The following is a 23,748-nucleotide window of genomic DNA, read 5'->3' on the forward strand; positions in this document are numbered from 1 at the left end:
TACTAAAGACTAATTCAAAATGAAGGCTCTATCAATAAAATAACTGAAGTAGGCTAACATATTGGATAGCCTATAATTCCCAATTATAAATGCATCCACCTAGGGAAGTAGGCTACGCACAAAAACAGCACGTGCGCATTAATGTAGAAATGAAAATACCGTAGCCTAGGCCTACCTTATTCTTTTGCTTTTATAAAACATTGTCATTGAGACAAATAAGATACATTTAATTGTATATCCTACTACGTCTAACGATTGGCTTCAATGTTATGCTTAAGAAAGGTTTTAGCCTACGTAACCTAAACGTTTGAGAAACGTTGAGATGTTTAACTTCGTATGTTCCAGTGCACGCTTCAGAACTAGGTCACTAGTAGCCTTCACTGGACCTCACTTGATAGTGAAATGTCGTGGGTTGGCTTACTATCGCGTTGCCTGGCCGTGGCGCTAGGACCCAGGCCGCTCGGCAGCAACCCTGGCGGCGGCGGGACTGGAATCGCTCCCCCCCCTGATTCCAAGCTTAACTTCCCGAGCTGACGTCAGCTGGCAGCCTTGGCAGTACTCGCCGCTCCGGACATAGCGCTGAGAAAAATGCTGCTCTCCGTCCCGCCAAGGACTGGAATCAATCCATACAACGGCTACAACAACAGAAACAGTAAAAAGGTAAAGCGAATGGATGTTTTTGTCTTTTTGGCCGCTCCCGGTTACCCGGTGGGGCGCACCTCTGTATCAGTCGCGACAGAAAGCTATTTTCTGTATGACAGTAAACTGCAGTGTCCTTGAACGAGCGGGGCCGCTCAAAAATCAACTTAAGTGTTCGTGGAGAACATTGCTGCTTAACTGTGCTGCACCCCCACCGTGGTATGTGCGTGTGTGGATGTGCTTTTAAATTTTCTCGGCGAAAAGACCTAGCAATAGCTTGTGCGAAATGTTGGCCGGGCTTTGGAGCAAGTTTTATTCTGGTGCCTTGGCTTGGTTAAAATGACTCTTGCACATAGATATAAGGCAGAATGAACGGTTTCGAAGTTATTGAGGAAACGGTGGAAAGCTATGTGTGTGTATGTGTCTGTGTGTATGTGTTTGTGAAGAGAGTGAGAAAGAGAGAAGACATGAGGAACGATAAGCTAGCGATGTATTCGATAGACCATGTTGGAATAAAATGAAAGCGCGATAGACGAATAAACCGTGTAAGTTGGGCAAAGTTTTTAAAAATATTTTTTGGTGAAGGGTGGAAAGACGCCCCACCCCTCAAATCCCTTTACGACCTACGATGACTGTCGTTCTGCGAAATTATGAATAGGAAAAAGCAGTTGGTCTTGACCTCAACACAAAACCTCTGATGGGCTTTATCATGGAAAGTTGCATACGACAGAACTCGTATTTTTAAATCACCACTAACGTTTTGTTAATGCATGCTACCTCAGCGCCCAGCAATACACTTACATAACCTACTACCTGTGTTGTATCGCGCTGTTTCCGTCAGAATCGATTTGTGTCAGAGTAGGCTTGCATTTCTTCCATTTGTTCATGTCCTTGTCCATAATTTAGGCTTATTTTCTAAGAACAGTTGTTGTGTTGGTGATGTGAAGAACAAATGACCGAAACAGATGTTTAGCGTCATTCCAGTTTGTCAAGACAGAACTGTGAAAAAACTATTCTTATTTTGCAACAAATAAACCAACCATCTCTGTTCCTTGATTTCAAATTAATTTATTTATGGAGCAGGAGTAAATTTAGCCATAGGCCTACCAAAAAAAATGAAAAACTAGTAGACTGCACCTATCCACATGACGTCAGATTTTACTGATAATTATGTCAGATGGTAAGGAATGCAAATGTCTCTAGTTCCGATCCGTCATTAATGAGACACCCTTTTGACTTTTTCTGTCGCATTGCCTTCTCAGCGTTTGCACAAGACTTTAGTGCACATTATTTCAGTGTCTTGTCTGAGAGTTTCCTGGGTTGCTTTGAATTTTTTAGATTATGCGAAACTCTTTTGCTCTGCCCTCTTCATGGCCCCATTGAGCAACAGTGTGTGTTTACCTTGGGACAAATAAAGAGTATCATTAGGACAGCTCCTTGGGAGGCGAGTAGACCTACGCGTGTGTAAATGCGTGTATGTGGTGCGCGCGCGCGCGTGTGTGTGTGTGTGCGTGCGTGTGTGTGTGTGTGTGCGTGTGTGTGTGTGCGTGTGTGTATGTGTGTGCGTGTGTTTGTGCGTGCGAGTGTGGTTGTTTGCATACGCACGCATCTAGTGCTTCGATTTGGCTGCGTCACTGACAGTCCATTTGCGACATCTGACAACGGACGAGTGTCACCGTGTTCGATCGTCACGGATAAATATTTGGAGAGCTGTGATTTGAAACCGTAGAGTTAGGGTGACTCCGCACCTTCCATTTAGCCTTAGCATCAATGTCCTTTAAAGTTACAGATATTGGACATCTGAAAGTATTCACACACTGACATGTGCAAATAAGCTGTAGCCTATTTAAAATAATTCCTCAGTGCACAGATAATGACCAAAAATGTTTGAGTTGTTGTGTCTTCAAAAAGTAAAATAAATAATTTCAAAAGTTTATATTGTGTTGTCTGATTCTCAGTTTGGCATAGTGATGCACAGTGAAGGGCATTTCTTTCACTACCCCCTACACATTAAATATGTATTCAGCTTGGAGATGGTGGTCTCCTAACACAAAGCGTCCACACACTTGCATCAGTTTGACCTAACTTGAACTTCTCTTTATGCCTGGGAAAACCTCTTTGGCATATCTGTATGTATTCAGGTGTCTACCCTGCTAGTGTGAGATCTGCTGTATATCCACCCCCACATGACAACCACTACCTGTGTTTTTGTTTGCTATCGGGCATCAGTAATTCACCCTTACGGTGTTGAACAGAACCAGGCGAGGTGTTGCAGTTGGCTTAAAGCCTGTAATTGTAGGCTATGTTGTGATCCACTGTATTGTACAGAAGGGTGGGAGGTGTGTCATAAGCCAACCTGCGTCCTGGCTGTTGTTGTAGTCTGACATCAACCTTTGTACGGAAAGGTCGGAATGTCTCACCAAGGTCTCCAGATAGTCAAATAAGCCATGGGTCATTACTGTAGCCTTTGCTTATTTTTGTCTTGTAAAACAAACACCAATGAGAGATCTCAACTCAGTGGTCAATTCTTTATGGACAATGAGAGTTTGACACAGAGGTTTTCTTTGGACACAGAAGCAGTAGTATTGGCAGTATTGTTAAAGTTAGTTTTTTTTCTTTCGGAAACGTGCTGTTTTTACCACCGACCGACATTGTTAGTACAAACATGTTTGTTTATGTCTACGGACAATGAAATAATATAGAGAACCTTGGAGATTAGTCGCCAAGTATAGCTGAAAATACCCTGTAGTTGTGGTGGATCCTACTGGAATAACTTTGCCGCATAGGGATAACAACTGCATTTTTTGGTGCATCGAAAGTTTTGTCAGTTGATTTTTTTTCCCCCAAAGCCGTGTCTTCATTATGCCCAATCCCTGTTGGACTGCAGAGACACCTGTGGTACTCATAGCAGGAGACTGCAGCGGTACCCTGGGAAAGGTAATGGCAGTTTCTGAAAATCATTTGATTACAATCATTGATTACAGGGGAAGTTATCACTGTGAAATATGAATGCAAATGGATTTGTTTTAGTAGAAATGGGCAATTGGGCTACTTTTTGTGCACAGTTTTGGGATTGTTAACCAGTCACTTGATTTTTTAGCTCTGCATGTTTATAAATACAATTTTGGGATTGTCTAGAATTTAAGGCAGTAGTTGTAAGCATACCTCTCTCTCTTTCTTTCTTCTTTTCTTTCTTTCTTTCTCTTTTTCTCTCTCCCTCTATCTCTATCCATATGTATAATATTTTTAATCAAATTAAGATAGTTAATCTTCACTCACTAATTATCGTCCTGGAATGAATGGTTAACTGTTTATCCACATCCATTCCAATACATCAGAAGAAGAGAGAAGCTTAGCAGTGTAGCTTTAAATCATCTATGCTGTTTACAGATGGAGAGAAAAATGGTGCCATGCTATTGGTTCAGCTGCCGGTGACAGTTAGTGTATGTTTTCCCTCTCCTCCCCATTTACCCCATCTTTGAAAACAGGCAATTGCCCATGCCTGAAGTCTGTTTTTCTATCCATAACTATCCAGCAGGTTGAGGCATAGCGCATATAGTCGTGCCCCAGCTCTAACTGCCATATTTATGTTTTACCAAGTCACATAGCATATTTGGAGGAGGAAAATATTCAGTCAGTTTTAACTATCAACTATTGAGCAGATGTGTTATGTCTGCTGTATTCATGGCTAGAAAGAGCCTTTCACTCAGATTGGTTCTTGAGGGTCCTTAGCTTTCACACCGACAGTTCCTGAGGCCAGGATATCTCTGGATGGTTCTGGATGGCAGAACCTTAATTGCATCATCCACTTAGAACTTACAGCAAAGAAGAGTGACTTTGGAGTTCAAAGAGCTATTGCACCACCTTGGTTCGCTTCCCTAAAAAAACACATCTGATACAGCTTTTCAAATGTACAGATGCGGAGAAGATGAGATGAAGGCATGAAACAGAGCTGAGTGAAGCCTGAGTTTCTCCATGATGAAAGGCGCAACGTGATGATGTATATCAAAGAGGGGATGGAGTAGAAGAATGAGCAAAAATGGGGGCAAAGTGACACTAAAGGAGATTTCAGCTTGCTTTTATTTCCTCTGCATGGCCATGCTGCGGAACCTATTTTATGACAGGTGGAAGTCTTTAATACTTGAGATAGTTCTGACTGAGATTCAAAAGCTTATCTTTTCAAGTCTACTATTGTGTGGTTCTGGTTAGACCATTATCAGTATTTAAGAAATTGGATTTGTTGAGAAGAGATAGTTCACTCAGAGGTCAAGTGTGTGTGTGTGTGTGTGTGTGTGTGTGTGTGTGTGTGTGTGTGGATGTGTGCGCCCGTCTGTGTGTGTATGGTGAATTCCTTGCATATCTCATCCTATCTCTCCCTTTCTCTATCTGTCCATTTCTTTCTCTCTATCTGTCTGTCTTTCCCATGCCAGGTCTCTTGTTCCCGTACCTGTGCCATGAAAGTAAATAAAAGGGGAACACAAAATAAACATGGAGTGTGGGCTGAGAAAGGCCCTTTGTATGTGTGAGAAGTGATTATGGAACCAGATGGCTCAGGGTTTTTGGTTACCTCAATGCCTTTGAAAATACATTACCAAAAAAAAAAAAAAAAATACAATTCCCCAAACCATCTCTGTTGTTCACAGACAATTACCAATGATAGTGTAAAAAGGCATATGAAAATTTGTTCTACATTTGTGCTGACTTTATGTAAGACTAAGAAGATTTAGTATGAAGATAGAAAATAAGCATAGCTTTAAATCAAAGTGCAAAGACAGAAGTTATTATATCCATTTGAAGTAATATCAGACAGTCTGAATATCATGGTTTGAGCCACAAACTTTACAGTAATTATTCAATGTCAAATGTGTGTGTACTACAGTATGATACTGCATTTACATGTTAATGTTTTAAATTTGATTTGACACATGTACTGACAAATCAGCCAATAATGCTCAGTAAAGCAAAAAATGCTGAGTCATCTGTTACAGTCATCCAGCCATTGACATATGGGTTTATTGCTTGTTGTTGCTATACACTTTCTCCAGGGCTTGCTCTCTTCAAATATTTTGTTCAGTAGACTTTCCAGATAGAGGCAAACATTAACGCTTGACAAGCACGAGTACTTTTATTACAGTAAGATATCAAATATTACATTTTGTATGTTTTTTGGATGTTGACTTTGTCAATAATCAGGTGATAATTAGAAACACACTTTCACACTTCTGTATCACTTGCTGCTGCTTTTTGTTGGATTTTTTTGGGTGAAACCGTCAGTGTTCAAGATTGAAAAGGGAGTAAAATGTTGTAGCTGTGCTTTCTGCTCTTGGCAGAGCACACATAGCCTACACCATGTAAACAATGAGAGTAGAAAGAGAGAGGGGGAAAGCCTTCAGATGAAGGTCAGTGAATAAAACCCAGCCTTTATATTGCTGGTTAGTGGCCGACGGAAAAGAGGAGCCGTGCTACTCATGCAACACAAATGACGGATGTTAAGTGTCCTTCAGTGGCTAACAAATAGCTCATTCAGCACACTCCCCAAGGGTAGAACTGCAGAAGCACCCCCTTCACATGCAATGCCTTTGAATTTTAAATACCCCCGGCTTGACTCCCCCACCAAAAGCCTTTTTGAATCAAACTGTTGCTGTCAAACATCTACTCCCCCCCTCTTCATAACTAAAACCAGAACTAGCTCGAAGCCTGCGCCTTCAACTTAATTTCTACCCCCAACACCTCCTTCAACAGCAACCCTCTTGCCCTCACTCACAGACACACACACACTCTGGAGATTCCAGAATGTCATTCACAACAGCCTTGGAATTCCATAAAATTCCCCCTCCTCACCACATAACCCCACCCAACACCTTCCCTGACACGTTTCACAATAGGATTTAGGGGAGGCTCGCCCAACATGCAGAAAGCTAGCAGTGTGCCATGGGATAGATTTCATCTGGTGGCCCATAGGCTGTAGATCCAGACTGCAGATGGGGAAGCTTATTGTCTGGCATGTGTTGCTCGCTTCATGTTCACTCTATAGCAACGCGATACACCACCGGTTCAGAATGTTTCAACAGTGCCATTGGGAAATGTGAGAAATGTGCATGTTGAAAAGACGAAGAGCTGCCATGTGGTTTCAGGGCCCCTGATATACCCGTTTATGCACAAGTGAGGTGATTATGTTTGCTTTCATGACCAATAGTGTGCTCACTGAGCTGTTGGAAGAACAAATTTGTCCTTGTGGTTTCTTATGTGTTTCATTAGATGATGCAGAAACGGCTGGTCATGACTCTCGTTACAGGGACTCAAAGGTATCAGAATGAGAATAGTAGCAGCACCAGGTTTGATTTGTTCGGAAATGTGAGGTTTTTTTTTTTTATGTGCTTTAGATGTGTCACTGATGACAGTTTCTTTGTATGCAAGCACTCACATATTTTAGTTTCTGACTGTCTAGAACTAAAGTTCTGGCTGTCACTGAGCAGACACTTACTGTAAACTTTGAATGACCTCTTTCTTTTTGTTCCATTTTCTCCTATAAACCTGTCATCCTATTTTTGGCATTGCATTATTTTTATTTTATTTTTCCACTTGAGAAAGAATACAAAAATCTGAGGTTATAAGGCACATTGACACATTTGTTGTGTAGGTGGGAAAGAGAATATGACAGAAAAAAAATCACAGATCTCTATCAGAAAACATTAATATTCAATATCATTGCACTTTTTGACACACACAAAAACATGTTTTGTATGATTTGGGAAGACATGAACACAAACACTTGTCACATCACAGTAAAAACTATTTTATGTGAACATATCAAACCTATATGCTCAGTAGCACAGTGTAGAGGGAAGTATAAGTATAAGTAAGTATATGTACTCTTTTGATCCCGTGAGGGAAATTTGGTCTCTGCATTTATCCCAATCTGTGAATTAGTGAAACACACTCATATCAGCACACAGTGAGGTGAAGCACACACTAATCCCGGCGCAGTGAGCTGCCTGCAACAACAGCGGCGCTCGGGGAGCAGTGAGGAGTTAGGTGCCTTGCTCAAGGGCACTTCAGCTGTGCCTACTGGTCAGGGTTCGAACCGGCAACCCTCCGGTTAAAAGTCCGAAGCGCTAACCAGTAGGCCCCTAGGATGTAGATAGCATGTAGAATGGAGATAGCATCTGAGGTACTGAGCTCTTAGGTAGAGGCAGGAGTGGTGATGGTGCGCGGTGAGGTTTACATGTGTTGAGGTGTCCCTGAACTCCCCCAACCCTCGAGCTCCCTAGAGGTTTATCAGAGAGTGTAAGTGTGTGCTCTACTGCGACATGTAACATTTAAAACAAACCCCCACATACTAACCCCCCCCGCCTGTGCCAAAGCCGCGGGGGAACTCAAGGTGAACGGCTGGAAGACGATGCGACGGAGGGGATTGTGGGAGTGGGTTGGGGCAGGGGGGGGGGGGGGGGGTGGGGGTGGGGGTTGTGGTTTCTGGAACGGGCTGAGTGGAAATGAGACACCGTGTTGGCAGAGATTGCCTGCCGGTTTGTTAGGGATGACAGTTGACCGAGAGCTATCTGATACCCTGCACGCTGGTGTCACTGGCCGCTATTGTTAGCTTAGCAAGTTGTGTGTGTGTGTGTGTCTGTGTGTGTACATGCACACAGGTGTGTGTGTGTGTGCATGTGTTTGCATTTGTGTTTGTAGCCATAAGAAAACAGCTCTCTGTCTGTATAATCAGAGCAGGATTGATCAAAGCAAAGGAACCAGTGGCACCTCAACCAAAGTAACACCCGACTCCACTCCAGGCAGATTTGGGCCTGGTCTAAAGCATATCAATGGCACGTCTGCCATTTCTCTGTGCCCAAGCACACTGTAAGTCATGGGGAGACGCAGACTTACCTCTACAGGGACACAAAGAGCCACTATTAGGCTACTTTTAGTGTTTACTTTTAGGCTACTTTTAGTGTTTTTCATTAGGCTATATTATTGTCTTTACAGTTTGCCAGGCTTTATATTTCTGGTTTACTATTCATGATGTTATTAACCACCATTTGCTATAGATTAATTATGATCTTTATGCGTTTTTGTTGGATTTTTAGGCAAAATATGAAATGCTTTAGCATGGAAGCCAGCCGAACTTAGCCCCGCCCACAAAATTTGAGGTCTAGAAGTTCGGTCTGGACTTGTTCCGTTGTGGAGCAACTATGCCCAAAACAGAGCAGTTCGGAGTCTGTTCAGAGCTGAAAATGCAACTGTGTTTGTCAGAGGACAGATGTAGGTTGCTAGTGACAAAATATTAGCTTTCACATCAACAATCACGTCTGTTGTACAAGACATTGACAGCGCAATGACTAGAAAACAATGTTAAGGCATTTGCGGAGAAGAAGAAAGCATTTGTGGAGAAAAAGTACCCCTGTATCGGTTGAAACATGCACCATACAACTCTGTATACAGTTTATTCACCACAATTCAAACTCGTTCAAACTCAGTGTGAACTTCCTAGGTTCTCGTGGGGAAACCGGACAGTATGGGTAAATAGTCATGGGTGATTAGTGGTGTGAACCATTTTGTGTATCACTAGCATGGGATTTTTATCTGCACAAAGCTGTTTTTGACGGGAGCAAAGTGTTGTATGTATTTGTGTGTTTTATGTTTACTTGTTAGATTTATAAATTTAATAATTTATACATTTTAATAAGTCCACAATGGTATCGGATCTGTATCGGGTATCGACCGATACACAAAGCCCAGGCATCGGTATCGAGACTGAAAAAGACGGACCGGTGCATCCCAAACAGAGAGTGAAAGAGAAATGGAGCAGTGAGACAGACAGCCAAGGGGAACGACTTATCAAGATTAAGAGAAAAAAAGAAAGCAAGGAAGAGAGAATAAAAGTGAGAGAGGGAGAGGAAAAAAGAGAGGGAGAAAGAGAGAGAGCCAGTGAGTGGGAGGCAGAAAGGGTAGAATAGAGAGGAAGGGAGAAAGAGAGAGAGAGAGAGAAAGAGAGATGTGCCAGGGACGTGTAGGCCGCCTCTCTCTTTGAGGTCCGTCACCCGTCACTTGACAGGAATGTGGCATGGGTCATGAAAACGACTTCCTGATAAGGATCTCTGTCTGACAGCGGGAGAGGATGCCCTGTCCTTCTTCACACGGCCGCAGAGAGACAAGCTTCTCTTCCGTCTGTCTGCAGCTCCCCCACTCCCTCCCTCCCTCCATCTCTCTCTCCCCTCCTCGCGCCTGCTGGTTGCCTGCCTCTCGTGCGGGCATGACAGGCTGTCATGGGAACCTCAGTTAACGCTCCTCTTTATTTAACCTTATTTGTGAGGTGGAACTGGATTGAAGGCAAAGGCCAAGGTAGTCAAGTGAAATTAAATAATGCAGTGTCATCATGTGTTATAACTTATAATGTAACGCAGCAATGCAAACCATGGTGATGATGCATTCGTGTGACATTAGACTATAAATAGAGTATAAAAGAGTATAAAAGCAGGCATTATGCAGTCGTAAAGCAGTATCCACCGCTAAGTCTAATTTATAAACACATTTAGATGTTTAGTATAGGTTTTTGAAACGTGGTCGGTGAACTGCTCTTTAGATGCAGGCCCATTACTTGGGTTTTGGCAATGGCTGTCATTTTAATCTTAAGTAGCAAAATATAAATGTGTGTTTGTGTGTTCAGCCTGTTTGGGCTGTGCACTGCCACTCCTCCACCCTCACCTTCAAGCCAGCAGTCAAGCAGCCTGACACGAAGCCAGCCAGGCGCTCAGCGGCCAGATCAGCCAGCAGCAGATGGTAACTGTCCAGAGCCAGCTGGGCAGATGTGTGTGTGTGTGTGTTTATAGGTGTGTGTGAGAGCGTGTGTGTGTGTGTGTGTTTATAGGTGTGTGTGAGTGTGTGTGTGTGTGTGTGTGTGTTTTTATCTGTATGTGTGTGTGTGTGTGTGTGTGTGTGTGTGTGTGTGTGTGTGTGCATGTGTGTGTGTGTTCGTGTGTGTGTGTGTGTTTCTGTGAGACAGTGTATGAAAAAAAAGGGGGTGGAACAGGTGTGCTGAAGATACAGGGTTTAGTGAGGTCAGGGAAAAGACTATGGAGTTCTTTGCCTTATACCTTCAGGAGCATCCCAGGAATCCTATTACTGGCAGGTGGGGTTCAAAACAGAAAAATCCCACAGAGAGAGAGAGAGAGAGAGAGAGAGAGAGAGAGAGAGAGAGAGAGAGAGAGAGAGAGAGAGAGGGAGACATCATATAAACACCGTAAAGGCAATGGACAGATTGTAAGAACTAAATACAGACAGACAGACAGACAGACAGACAGTTAGATATATAGATTTCTCAAAATGTGAGAGCACTGTTTTCTTAGTCTGATAATTTGCTTTCTGAAGTTGATAAAGATACAGTTTCTACTTCTCCCGTTTGGTGGGTGGGTGGATATGTTTGGTGTTTAGAAGCGTAAGCTCACCCTGAGATGCTTGACATTGAGCGCCTGGATTTCCTGAGTCTTAATTAAGACCAGAGCAGCCAATAAAAGCTTGCTGAGTCCCACTGGCTTCTATTTCAGTGTTCTATAGGTCAGGGGAGCACCATGGTATTTGTTATTTTTCTCTCTCTCTCCAAAGTTATGAAACAAGAAATGATTTCCCCCAGGCCTTTTAGTGGTGTGCAGCTCAAAGAACTATATATGGCCTCTTACAGGTCATGGAATGTCACCAAACTGCTTTTCAGGAACACAACTAGAAAGAAGTGTACAGAACTAGTGTATAAGCGTGTAAAACTAGACAGGGGACTGGTCTTCATTTTTTGAATGGGTGTGCCACTCCTGCGTGTGGTGTTGTCAGTTCCAGTCATTAGAGTAGGAAGCCAATTGTTGCAGCCCAGTGCCTGGTGTAGCCCAGCTGTTACCTGCTGTAACCACTGACACTTAGTTTAGCACTTCTGGATAAAGGTAGGCAGTGGAGGAAATGTAGGGATATCTGTGTGTGTTTGTGTGTTTTATCTGTGAAGAAACATGGGTAGGAATTCCCACTAGTGGTGCCAATACAATACTTTATCTTTGTGTATGATTGTGATTCTTGATAACATGGGTTTTATTTTGGTATACACTGCAGTTTATTTCTTCCATATATTACATTTTATATACCCTTGGCACTAGTGGTGCCAATACAATTGCCTGGTGCCTGGTGCTTTTATGCATTTGTAGCTCACATCTGAATCCGTTGGCATATTTTTGTCAATAACAGAGACAATACAATATTATCCTGTGATTCTTCATATCTTAGCTAAGCTCAACCACTGTAAGTTTCATTGCTGTGTGGCATTTTGATTCAATCACAAGGCAACAGACGGTGCATGATGAGCATTTTAGTCACAAAGATGTTGGCACATTTATTAGCTATCATCATCAAAATATGCCATCCTGCAGTTTATTTCAGTTTATTTCTTCCATATATTACATTTTATATACTTTATATCTTGGCATGGTAAATGTATGTTTAGATGTGTGTGTGTGTGTGTGTGTCAGTCCTCATAAAACGTGTGGGAAAGCCGGGCGCTGTAGTTTCCCACGACTGGCGCTCAACAAACACCTAATAGACAGGCTAACTTTGAGTGGACGTGCTTTCAGTATGAATTCATTACTTTCCCATGGTGTGTGTGTGTGTGTGTGTGTGTGTGTGTCTGTCTGTCTGTCTGTCTGTCTCAGGCAGGTGAGTGTACACACAGGTGTGTCAGTGCATGCGCAGTATGTTTGAGTGCCAAGCCAAAGGCATTCCATTGGTTTTATTTGCCATGTAGACCATGTTGCCAAACATATGTAACACAAGCAATTTAACAAGCAAGAGGAGCTGAAATAGTGAGTAGAAGCAGGCATAACCAATTCCCACATAGCACCACTTAACAACCATTATTAGCTTAATGGTCACCTTTTTTTTTCTTTACAAAATTAAGAATATTTGTAATAACGTATAATAATACATGAATAATGAACACTGTGGAATGTCTACATATTCCTAACTGCACTTTAAAATATGTATTTTTTTATATTGTAGGTCCCTAAAATAGGAATGTATTGCACTGAATGAATGTGCATACTACATTGCATGTTTTATACCACCTTTGTGCTCTAATTTGCTGGTACATGTGGATTGTATCCAGCACTCTGAGCAAACACAGTGCGTCTTTTCTTCCTGGATGTCCATCAGAGGAAGAGAGGGATTAAAGCTCCCCAAATGAGCTTCAAAAGGAGGCATGGGTGTGCACTGAGTTTGGGTGGGGGGAGGTTTGCAGAAAAAAGGGTGAAGGCGGTTAAGTTCCTACCTCATCGAAAGAAAGGGGTCAAAGAGGTGTCCCAAGGCCTCACAAAAAGTGGAGCACGGTCTCCTTTTGTGGATGGGGTTGTAATTAGCCCGATCGGACCTCTTCTCAGTGGGACCCCGTGAAGCCCCCACCCCCTCTTGGGGCCCCCACTGGGGTATCCCCTACACAGGCGTAGTGTGATCTGTGACCCTGGCGCCCCAGAACAAATTTACCCATTGTGGCACCTCGGGGCTGACCTGGGCCATCAGCTCTAATTGGATATTTCATCCTCGCCTGAACCTCTTCACGAGCGAGCGAGGAGACAGAGTGTGGTCTCTATAGTAACTTGGAGAGGAGAGCCCTCAAGTGCCGAGGGTTGAAGATGTGAGGGTGGGGGGGGATCTCTTAGGTGGGTGTTTTTATGTCTTTATTCTTGTAAATGTTATTTGGTAGAACCAGTGTCAGGGGATTGTGACTCGTGGAACTGTGGAGATTGAACAAGCATACCCATCTTGTGGGGATTATTTTCACTGACACTCGTATGAGCATGATCATTAGAGACTTGAACATGCAGAATAATACTGTTAAATAAAATGCAGTCCAACGCTTACTCATTTGATCCATTTATCTTATCCTTTATCTCTTTTAAAGATTCATTTTACAAGCATTCTTTATTTATTTTTATACTGTATGTCTGTTTTACCAATTTACTATACTCTTACATCTTTGTCTTATTCACTTTTGTAAAGCAATTCAAAGTGCTGTAAAGACAAAGCTTATTCTGAAACATGGCAGAGGCCAGTAACAGTCATAGTCTGCAAACTGTTTTGATGAGCGCGTAGGGTGGAACTCCACCACTCCACCACACCATCCCCTGGTCCGTCTTCCTGGACCTCATGTCTGAGGAAGACATTTTTCTTTGGTTAGGTTGCCCAACCCCAAAGCCGTGCGGTGGGTTCCGGGCTGTTTAACCTGACCGTATAGTTTTATCTCCCGTCGTTGTCCAGAACCTATGCAGCAGCCTCTCCCTCGGTCCCTTGCGAGACGGGGAAATGTAACGTCTGAGGCAGGAACACAGCGGAAGAGTTTATGTGAATTTTGGGTGGGTCTCTTGTCTCTGCATTCCAACCATTTGCACCACGCAGTTTTCCATGGTGATCACAGTTCTCAGGCACAGAAGCAACTGGGTGTGCTTGAACATGGTGCTGGCTGAGGCTCTCACCCACTAAGACTGGGACTGAAGAGTTGCAGTTCAGTATAGCTCAGTAGATCAGCTTAGGTAAAGGATTAAACCAGCTTTTTGAGACATGGTTTGATTGGTTTTGCTCAGGACACAACACAGTTTGAGAGGAGCACAATGAGCATTGAGCGTACAACCAGGAGACGCAGCAGCATGACCCATCGAGAATCCTATGTTCCGCAGCAGATTAAGTCTAGCCCCGCGCTTAATTCTATTTTCTCTGAAGAATCTCAGTTACGGTTCCCGGACCGGACCTAATAATGCCTGTCGGAGAAAACGGCAGGCCAAAGTCAATATGGCTGAAGAGGCGAAGGCTCCCTCCCTCCCTCTCTCCTCGCTCTGCTCTCAGCTCGAGAGGATGTGAAAGTAAACCGAGCCCTTGGCTAGCGTCAGCAAACTGCTTATTGGCAACCTGAAAGTGAGGCCCATTTTCTCTTCGCCACCCCTAACCCTCCTCTCAACCCCTCCCCTCGGCTCTTTGATGTCAATCGTATCGATAGCATGGACTAGGCTGTTACGGAGGCGGCGTGGTTGCTGTGCTCTACATGCTAGGCTTTTAACCAGCCTTTGGCTTTGGTTGATGTGGGGTGGGGGTGGAGTATGTCTAGAAGGCTTGGGAGGACCTTTTCAAAGGGATCATTGTTGTTGGTGACTTCGAGTGAAATTCCCTCATTTCCGCACTCACTAGCTCCTGTGACTCACAAAGCCAAGGCGAGGCCGCGTGCGTTTGAACGCCTGGACCTCGAACTCGAACTCAAAACTCGAAAGTGGACTGAGCTGAACTCCCCTGCGGTCATTTGTGGTTTTGTTTTTGATCGTCGGAGTTCAGTGACACTGGTCTGACAGCTTGGTCGTGTTTATGCGTCAGTCAGCGTGTGGTATTCTTAGCCCTGAAAGAGACAATGGCCTGTGTGCCGCCGAGGGAGAGGAGTGTTTGTAGCTTAACCCCTGCTGGAGGGAGATGAAAGCAGTGTGGCAGGGACTGTGCGGAGATAACTGTTTGCTAAAAGAAAGTGTCCATACCTTGCTTCTGGAGTGCTCAAAAACTAGTGGTAGCCACAAGAGCTTGAAACAGCTATTGAAAGAGGTTGCACTGCTCAGAAACTTCACATGACAAGCGTTCGTTTTTCGAGAACAGCAGTGTAGCATTATGCTATAGTTTTGGAACGGCAGAGTGGTGCGGCAGCGTAGAGTAAACTCTGGTTAAATCCTCTTGTTTATCTGTTCCCCCCTCCCCACCTCGGTTTCTCGTGTAATACACCACCAAAGGTTCTCCAAACACCATCCCACAAGCTAGTTGCTGCCACTATGTTTTCACAGCGTTGTGTGAAAGCAGCGGCTCTCGTTCAGTCAGCATTTTAAGCGGGACAGGTCGCACAGAGGTCATAGTGAGGCCAGAGGGACCAAACAGTGAGCTGTGTGTGTGTGTGTGTGTGTGTGTGTGTGTGTGTGTGGATATGCAAGCAGTGGACTAGGTCAGCACACATGCCCGCCCACAGCCATAAGCCAGCACCCTACATTGTTCCATGCAATCTTTTGCTGATAGTCAATGATTTAGATATCGCACACACGGCTGTGGGGAGTGGAAGCAGTGGGAAGTCTGCGGCCTTCACCACTGCTGGGTGAGCATCTTTTTCACCCTTCCACAGTTATTCCCTAAAGGCCTCAGCAAACAGTTGTGCCGTGTGAAACTTACTGCCGCCAATAACTGGACAGATTGTTCCGTACACATTCCGGGATTTTCCTAAAAAGACAAAAAAAAAAACATTCTTGCCTTGTCTGTCTCTCAGCCCATGTAAGTCTGATTGATGTGCCTTGTAATAAGTGACTTTAAATCAGGAGGTCAGGAAAGTTCAGCAGGCGTTGAGAGCATGCTGTACCCTACAGATTAGGGGGAATGTGTAGGCCTACATGGGCAGCAATAACTCAGGCTGACAAATGCATCAGCCAGGTGGGACATTTCAAAGTGTAGAGCTTCATGTTGAAGGTAGTTAGTTATTTCTCACATCTCTATATTAATGGCACATCTCTGAGTGGTTTTGATGTCTTGCTTTGATCATTGTATGGGTGACAGAGCACATATTTTGTCCAGGTCTTTGGTTCTATGTAATTTTGATTTGATTTGATTTGATTACGCTAGCAGCACACAGGGTTGCTGAAAAATATAGTGGCTAGTGTTGTCCCTCATAAGTGACAACAATTAAAATTAATTTTAAAATGTTTTATCTACTTCTTCCATTATCAATCCATGTGGAACAGACAATGTATCTTCAACATTAGTTATGAAACAATACAAGCTAGCCCACTGGATCCTCTTGATATGTTTTTTTTTTTTATCTTTGGGATAATGTACTGACCAGTACCCTTTGTCCCCCTCCCCCGATCTCTCCACAGCAGGCCTATGTGTCCTCCAGCCACCAGATGGCGCCGCCTAGTCCCAACACCAACAGTAGCAGCACCAGCAGCGCTGGTGGAGGGGAACAGCTGAGCAAGACCAACCTCTACATCCGTGGCCTTCACCCCGGCACCACTGACCAGGACCTGGTCAAACTCTGCCAACCGTAAGTGCATTTTAGCAGGTTTATGCGTTGCGTGCTCGAAGCTCAGGGCTCAGCTAGGTGAGTTGTCCAACAGTTTCCACAATCCAAGAAGTCTGTGCATGCCTTCATATTGCTATGAGGAACCAGACAAATTAATTATGTGAGCTCCTGGAGACTAACTTGATATATGGGCTGCTACTGGGTGGACTCCATTTCCAGGAAGTACTAGCTAGATAGCTATGGGATTGTCTTATCCACCTTCCACGTACCAACATATTACATTTGTTCTTCAGTCAACATGGCATTCTGTGCAGTTCAGTGCCCTCTTATCAGTGTTGCTGCTCATTAATACCAATCAAAATGAGATATTTGAAAAAGTGTATGATTTTGGCGCTAATTATGGTCCATTTTTTACGTTTGACATGGCTCATCTCATTAAGAATGTGACCAGTCTTTTCTCTCACCAGTCTTATCTCGACAGTGCTTAGGGATTAGTGTTCTGTGCTGTTTTCTGGCGATGGTTAGCTGTGATTTATGTGCAAAAATTACAGGCAAAAATTAAAGCAGGAAGTGAAAGGAATGTGCTGCCAGTGGTACGCTAGTAACCAAGCTAACAACCAATGTGTGGGCCTAGATAGCTTTTTTGCTAATGTGTTGATCACAGCCATTGCTACAACCATTAATATGGTAGGGTTTCAAGTCATCATTGCTGTTGAATCTTTTTCACTGTAGTCTACTTAATGCCCTATACTGAACTTAAGAACCTAGATTTTTTCCTGTCAATCCTTGGTTGAAGAACTGCAAAAGCTCCATGCTTTTCTTCTAAGAATATGGCAACTTTGGGAGCATTGTCGGCATCACCAGGCTTTGCGAAGGCCCATTTGCCAACTTTGCGAGGAGTGTCCGATACCTAAACAGGCATGTCACCACCATGCTATTTCCTGCTCCTGTGACTCAACAGGGAAACACTTTGATGTGTGCTGACATAGTGTGTGCTGTTAGCTCTTAATGGCTCTCCTCTGTCTGCTTGGCTTCAGGGAGGTTTCCATGACAGGATGACACACACACACATACACACACACACACAGGTGCTACATCTATTTGCATTCTGTTGTCAGAGAGAAACACTACTGTTTGTCTGTCTCTCTTTCTCCATCTTTCTCCTTGTCTCTCTCTCACTAGCTCTGTCTGTTGTTGTTTACTGGACAATCCCAAAGTATGCCTCAAAAAAGCAGAACTATGGTCAAACAGTGTACGTACCGTAATGTCCTTGTAAATTTAGGAGAAGATGATATAACATCCCATTGGGGCAGTTTCTATGGTAAAAACATCATCAATAACATGCTTATGTCAGCAATACAGAAATAAAGAGGTTATTTCAGTAGGTTTGTGGGGTACATTTATGTATGTGTGCAATGTAAGTTTGCATATCGCTGTGAGTGTGTGAGAGAGAGAGAGAGAGAGAGAGAGAGTGTGAGTGTGTGTGAGAGAGAGAGAGAGAGAGAGAGAGAGAGAGAGAGAGAGAGAGAGAGAGAGAGAGAGAGAGAGAGAGAGAGTGCGCCTGTGTGTGTATGTGTGCGCGCGCTACTACCTTTAATGCAGTGAAAGACTACAGGGAAAAGGCAGTAAATCACTTGCTTCTTAAATCACCTATGACCTGCTTAGGAGGATTGTGTGATGCCGCCTGGAACTTTAGTAATGGGTGGAGAATTAGAGGAACAATATTTCTGCAAAATCCCCAGACACAAAAGAAAAGATGAGGCAATCCATTTCTTAGAGCCTGACAGTCGAAGAAAAAGAGAACTAGAACAAAGGAAGAGGAGAAAAGGAGAGGTTTCATGAAAGCCAGAGTAATTGAAAATAAGGTTGAGATATAGGGACAGATGGAGGGAGAGAGAGAGACTTGACTTTTAAAACCCCTTTATTGAACCATTGCATGGATCAAAACACCTTAAAACACTACAGTGTAGCCCCACCCCCCACCCACCCCCACCCCCTCCAGTCCCCAAGGCATACCCACATATCACCACATAAATGCCAAGAGAGAGAGAGAGAGAGAGAGAGAGAGATGGAGCTCAGGATACAGTGAGAAGAAACCAAGGAAAGTTATCGACCCTTTCAAGAGAGTTCCATTATCAGCATCATAGTTGGCCCCACAAGGCTTCCGTTTTAACATTCCATATGTTATCTTAATGCAGAGGAAGTAGATTGGGAACCAAATAGAATGTTCAAGCATTGTTTTTGTTTTCATTGTTGAAAGGGTCTATAGAGCGAGAGTGAAGGAGAGAAAGAGAGGGGAAAGTGGGAAGAGAGTGAGAGAGGGGAGGCCTAGCGAGGGGTACAGCTTCTCGCCGTGTCCCAGCATAACCTTCTCAGAAAAGGGAGAGAAGTCGAGGGAGACAGGCAGTGTGCAGTCAAGACAGCGCTGCTCCTCTCATATCGATCCAAACAGCCCAGCTTTCTAAACACACGGCTCTAGATCCGTCATTAATACTCCTGAAGAGACAGACTAACGCTGCCCTGGTCTCTGAGCCAGCTGTGTGTATGCGTGTGTGTGTGTGCGTGTGTGTGTGTGTGTGTGCGTGTGTGTGTGCGTGCACGGGCACTGTATACACAGAGAGCAAGCTGAGACTGCCACTCTCCAGTTACGCTATGTGAGCTGGAACTCGCTCAGAAAGGTGGATTAGATTCTGTGCTGTCCAGGAGACATCTAGCAAATGTCTCTCTGAATGTCCTTATTTCTCTCTCTGGCATCTCTGCCGCCTCCTTTTGCTCTCGCTTTAGTTTCTTTTCTCATTTCTCCCCCACGAGAGAAATGATTTTGAGAAAGAGAGAATGACAAACAACAGTCCCTTTTTTTTTTAAATCTCTCTTGTAATCTTTTTTCCATGTATTACTCCAAGATGTATGGCTTTTACAAAAGCTTTCTCTCTCCACCTTCAACATAACCACACACATTTTTGCTCTGGGTTACGTCAAGGGAGAGACGGGAAATGATGTGTATAGAAGCATTTGGTCCACAATACTTCAGTTGGCAGAGATGGCGAAGGTGGCACAGGAACAGAAATGGCACCTCTGCTGGCACACAAAGTGGCGCACAAATCAAAGAAGTCCTGTCGCCTCGGAATCCTCCACCAAGGCAAATAAAGCTCTTCTTTTCACCCCGCTTGTCCACTTCGTACTTTCATTCCGTCATCCTATGGATTCTGGCTAACAAAGAGCGCGTTGATGCCCTGCGTGTCTGGGCCCATCCCACTTTCCAGTAACGGTTTCGTTTTTTTTCTCTATGAAAACAAACCCCTTCCACCCCCGGCCTGCCTGCCTGCCTGTTAGTATGTGCATGTTTTCCTGTCCGTTTATCTGTCTGTTTGTCTGTCTGTCTGTCTGCTTGCCTGTCTGCCTGTTAGTATGCCTGCTTGCATGCTTTCCAGTGTGTTTATCTGTCTGCTTGACTGCCTGCCTGGCTGGCTGGCTGGCTGGCTGGGCGTCAGTGCTCTTCTCAGGCTCCCTTGGCGGGGTCTCTCTCTCTCTCTCTCTCTCTCTCTCTCTCCCTCTCTCACGCTGGCGGAGCGGTAGGCCATGAGAGACAAGTGAGGCGGGAGACGGTGTGCGTCTGGTGACACGCCATGCCAGATACGTCTGGTGACCCGGTGTCATGTCAGGCTGTTCCAGAGCCTCCGCTGAGTGAATGGAAAGTGTGAGAACGCGGTGTGTGTTCTTGTGTCTGCCAGCTCTCTGTGTGCAGTGCAGTGTTTCCCATACATTGACTAATTTGTGGCGGGGCGACACGGATTAATATTCTATGTTTAATTTAATTTAATTTAATTTAAATTAAACATAAGGTCAAATCCTTGCATTGCCATTGAGCTGCGCTTTTTACGCACGCAGCCTTCTCTTGCCCCGCCCCGCTCTCTCTCGTAGCCCGCTGCCCCTCCTCTGTATGTGCATTTAACAAAATATTCACGATTGTTGAAGGATTGTTGTTGCCACCTAGAAGCATTGCATAGAAGACATCTGGCTAAATTGCTATTAAATCCGCTTAGCATCGTGACCATGCTGTGCAAATTTGTTCAAAACTGCTGCATTGAAGTGAACTCTGCTAAGGTCTGATCACAACATAGTAGGCTACATTGAAGAGACTAAACTAAGTTAAGTTATGAAATCAAGCAGTATCTCAAAGCTAACGTTAGAATACTGTTTGGATGTCGAATTTAGCATGCTTAGCCTACTTACAGCTGCTTGTCAATTTCGTTGAAGGGCTCATTTTATTGACTCTGACTCTGAATGTTTGCATAATCCCGATGTAAATGGAAAAGTGTTTTCCAAAATTCAAAAGTGCTTGTCCCAAGGAGAAGTATGTGAACCTTTACTTTAACTATGTAGAAAACGTTATGAATTGCATCCATACATCAGCAGCCTTCAACTATGTTACAATTGGGTCCCTCAAACGTGTTAAAGTGACAGGCACTCAATTAGACCTATACACTACCAAGACGATCTTAATACCAACCCACCCCCCCACACCCCGTTGTCCAAGTCAGCTACCTCCACAAATTGAATCCAATTCTGTGGGAAACACTGCAGTGGTTCCTTTCTGCCATTGTGTGTGTTTGTGCATGTTTGTGCACCGTGTGTGTGTGTGTGTGTGTGTGTGTGTGTGTATTAAATGGAGGATACAGAACCGCTTTCGTATGCTGATTCGGCATTTCCACCCTAAGATCGTGTCCCTTGTGACATTTTTAGCATGTGGAAAGAGAAAAAGTAGAAGAAGAAAAAAAGTTGAGCTTCGGCAGACCTTCATTGGCGCTTGGCACTGCAGACAAGGTGCAATTAGCCAGCTCACCCCTACCAGGAAGAGTGCGCGCCAGTGTGACACTCCACATCTCCTCTTCCTCACACACACACACAGACACACACACACACACATATATATATATATATATATATATATTTACACATGCACACACCCGTTGTTGCCAGGTTGTCATTATCCTGTCATCACTGCTGAGATAATGTAGGCAGCAGTATGCCAGTTAAACTGGCATCATGATCACACCTTTGAGTATATCCATTTTTCTCCTCTCTCTCCCTCCCTCTCTTTCTCTCTCTCTCCCTCTGTCTGTCTCTCTGCATTTTTCCTCCATTATAAACTCTTTCCTTCAGTTGGGCTCCACCCCAGTTTCCCCCGTTGAAAGTGTGGGCTGGATTGGGGTTGAAGGGTGGAGGGTGATGGTGTTTTCACACCTATTCCTGTTCTCTTTTTCACTCCTGCTTTCGCACTCCCCCTTGTATCTCACATTTACTCCTTTTCTGTTTTATTAAATGCTTTTCTTGTGGAATAGTACGGCAAGACGTACATATACACATCCATACCCACACACACACACTCACACACACACACACACACACACACACACACACACACACACACACACACACACACACACCCTTAAGCCAGGGGTGGGCAACTAATTTCCCCAAGGGGCCACATGACAAACTGGGACTGTTGAGGAGGGCCGGACCCAAAATACCGAACTCAAGTCTGAACTCAATTCTGTTCAATTCTATTCTGTTCTTGTATAACATTAAGTAAATCATATGGTTTTGTTTACTAGTCGTCAGAACAGATGAAAATGTGAGAGAGACAAAGGAAAAACAGCAATATTTAATCTATGTCCAGTATTTAATCCTCATTCTCGAAAATGATTTTTTGACATTGACATTTTTTTTTTCTTCAGTTTTCAAAGACTGATATAAAAAAGTACTACAATATCTATATAATTAGGCTAGGTCATGAAAATGTGAAGGAGTCAGTACAACCGATAGGGCTGTTGCCACCATTTCATCAACACTCAGCAATATTTCATCATTAAATCATTACCATCATTAAATTAACTCTATGCAGAATTAGACTACTTAAAATGTGGAGCAGACAATAGTAGGCTGTCATTAGTTAATCAACATGCACAAAGAAAACTATTTTAAAAAAATGTAGGCTATGTTTTTGCTTTAACTTTATGCACATAACTGTGATTGGTCAACTTGCTCTGTGTGTTGCTCTGTGGCTTCAAGCAACCTGTGGGTAGTAGCATCATACTAGTTCGCTAACATAAGCTTTGCAAATAAACTCAGACATATTTTGGTTACAATTACGGGGTTATCCGATTGTCTGAACTGTCTATCTGCCAGTAACGTTTTGAAATGAACACTTCGTATCGCCAACGAGCAGCAGTAGGAGTTCGTTCTAACAACCTTTGCGGTGGTGAGCGACGCAGACATAAGAGACACAAAACTTTGAAAGGTTTACGCCGATGTAAAGGCAACGCTTTCAAAATAAAAACAACGATATTGATTTGCATGCATTATCTCTATGCTAGGCTCTTGACTATTGTTCTTTCACGGACCTTACGCGGGCCAGTCAGGGAAAGCCCACGGGCCGGATGTGGCCCGCAGGCCGTATGTTGCCCTTAAGTGCCTTAAGCACTCCTACCACTTTAGCACAGACGTGATTTCAAATGTGTGGTGATGTTATCGTACCTATTTCCTCGAGCAACTCAGCCACTTCTGAGAAGGCCGGCTGAGCGGCCATTGAGCCTCCTCGGTCAGGTCTAATTCTGTAGCGTGCTGGGAAAGGCCTCCTCTCTCCCCCCTCTCCTTCTCCTCCCAGGCCTCAGTGGAGGGAAGGGTGGGGTTGGGGAGGGGAGGTGGGGGTGGGGAGGGGAGGTGGGGGTGCGGGCGGATGGGGAGGTGGAGCAGGGGCTGGGGTTGGGGGACTAATTTGAGGCTCGACAGGAAGCAGAGGATTGTGGGGGAGAGTGAAAGACAAACACTGGGGCTGGAGGTCTGCTGTGACCGGGAGACATACACACTCGAACACATGCACACACACCAACACACACACACACACACACACACACACACACACACACACACACAGAGAGAAAGAGAGAGAGACACACACACAGAGAGAAAAGAGAGACACACACACACTCAAACACACACACACACATACAGGTGGCAGCTTGTGTATGTGTGCCTGTGTGCTTATGAATGTG

General features: G+C 44.1%; 1 protein-coding gene across 2 annotated transcripts in view; it reads left to right on the plus strand.

Annotated features, from left to right (window-relative positions):
* The first annotated feature begins 419 nt into the window (after positions 1-419).
* LOC125301670 (RNA-binding motif, single-stranded-interacting protein 2-like) overlaps positions 420-23,748 on the plus strand; it is a 53,440-nt gene continuing 30,111 nt past the window's right edge. Inside the window, exons 1-2 of one of the 2 annotated variants that reach the window (XM_048254337.1) lie at positions 420-660; positions 16,548-16,714. In XM_048254337.1, coding sequence (XP_048110294.1) covers positions 589-660; positions 16,548-16,714 — 239 coding nt within the window. In that variant the 5' untranslated portion in view covers positions 420-588. The remainder of the gene's footprint in view (positions 661-16,547; positions 16,715-23,748) is intronic. The other variant, XM_048254336.1, reaches the window with a different exon arrangement.

This window comes from Alosa alosa, chromosome 10, assembly GCF_017589495.1.
Source record: "Alosa alosa isolate M-15738 ecotype Scorff River chromosome 10, AALO_Geno_1.1, whole genome shotgun sequence".
Classification (NCBI taxonomy): Eukaryota; Metazoa; Chordata; class Actinopteri; order Clupeiformes; family Clupeidae; genus Alosa; species Alosa alosa.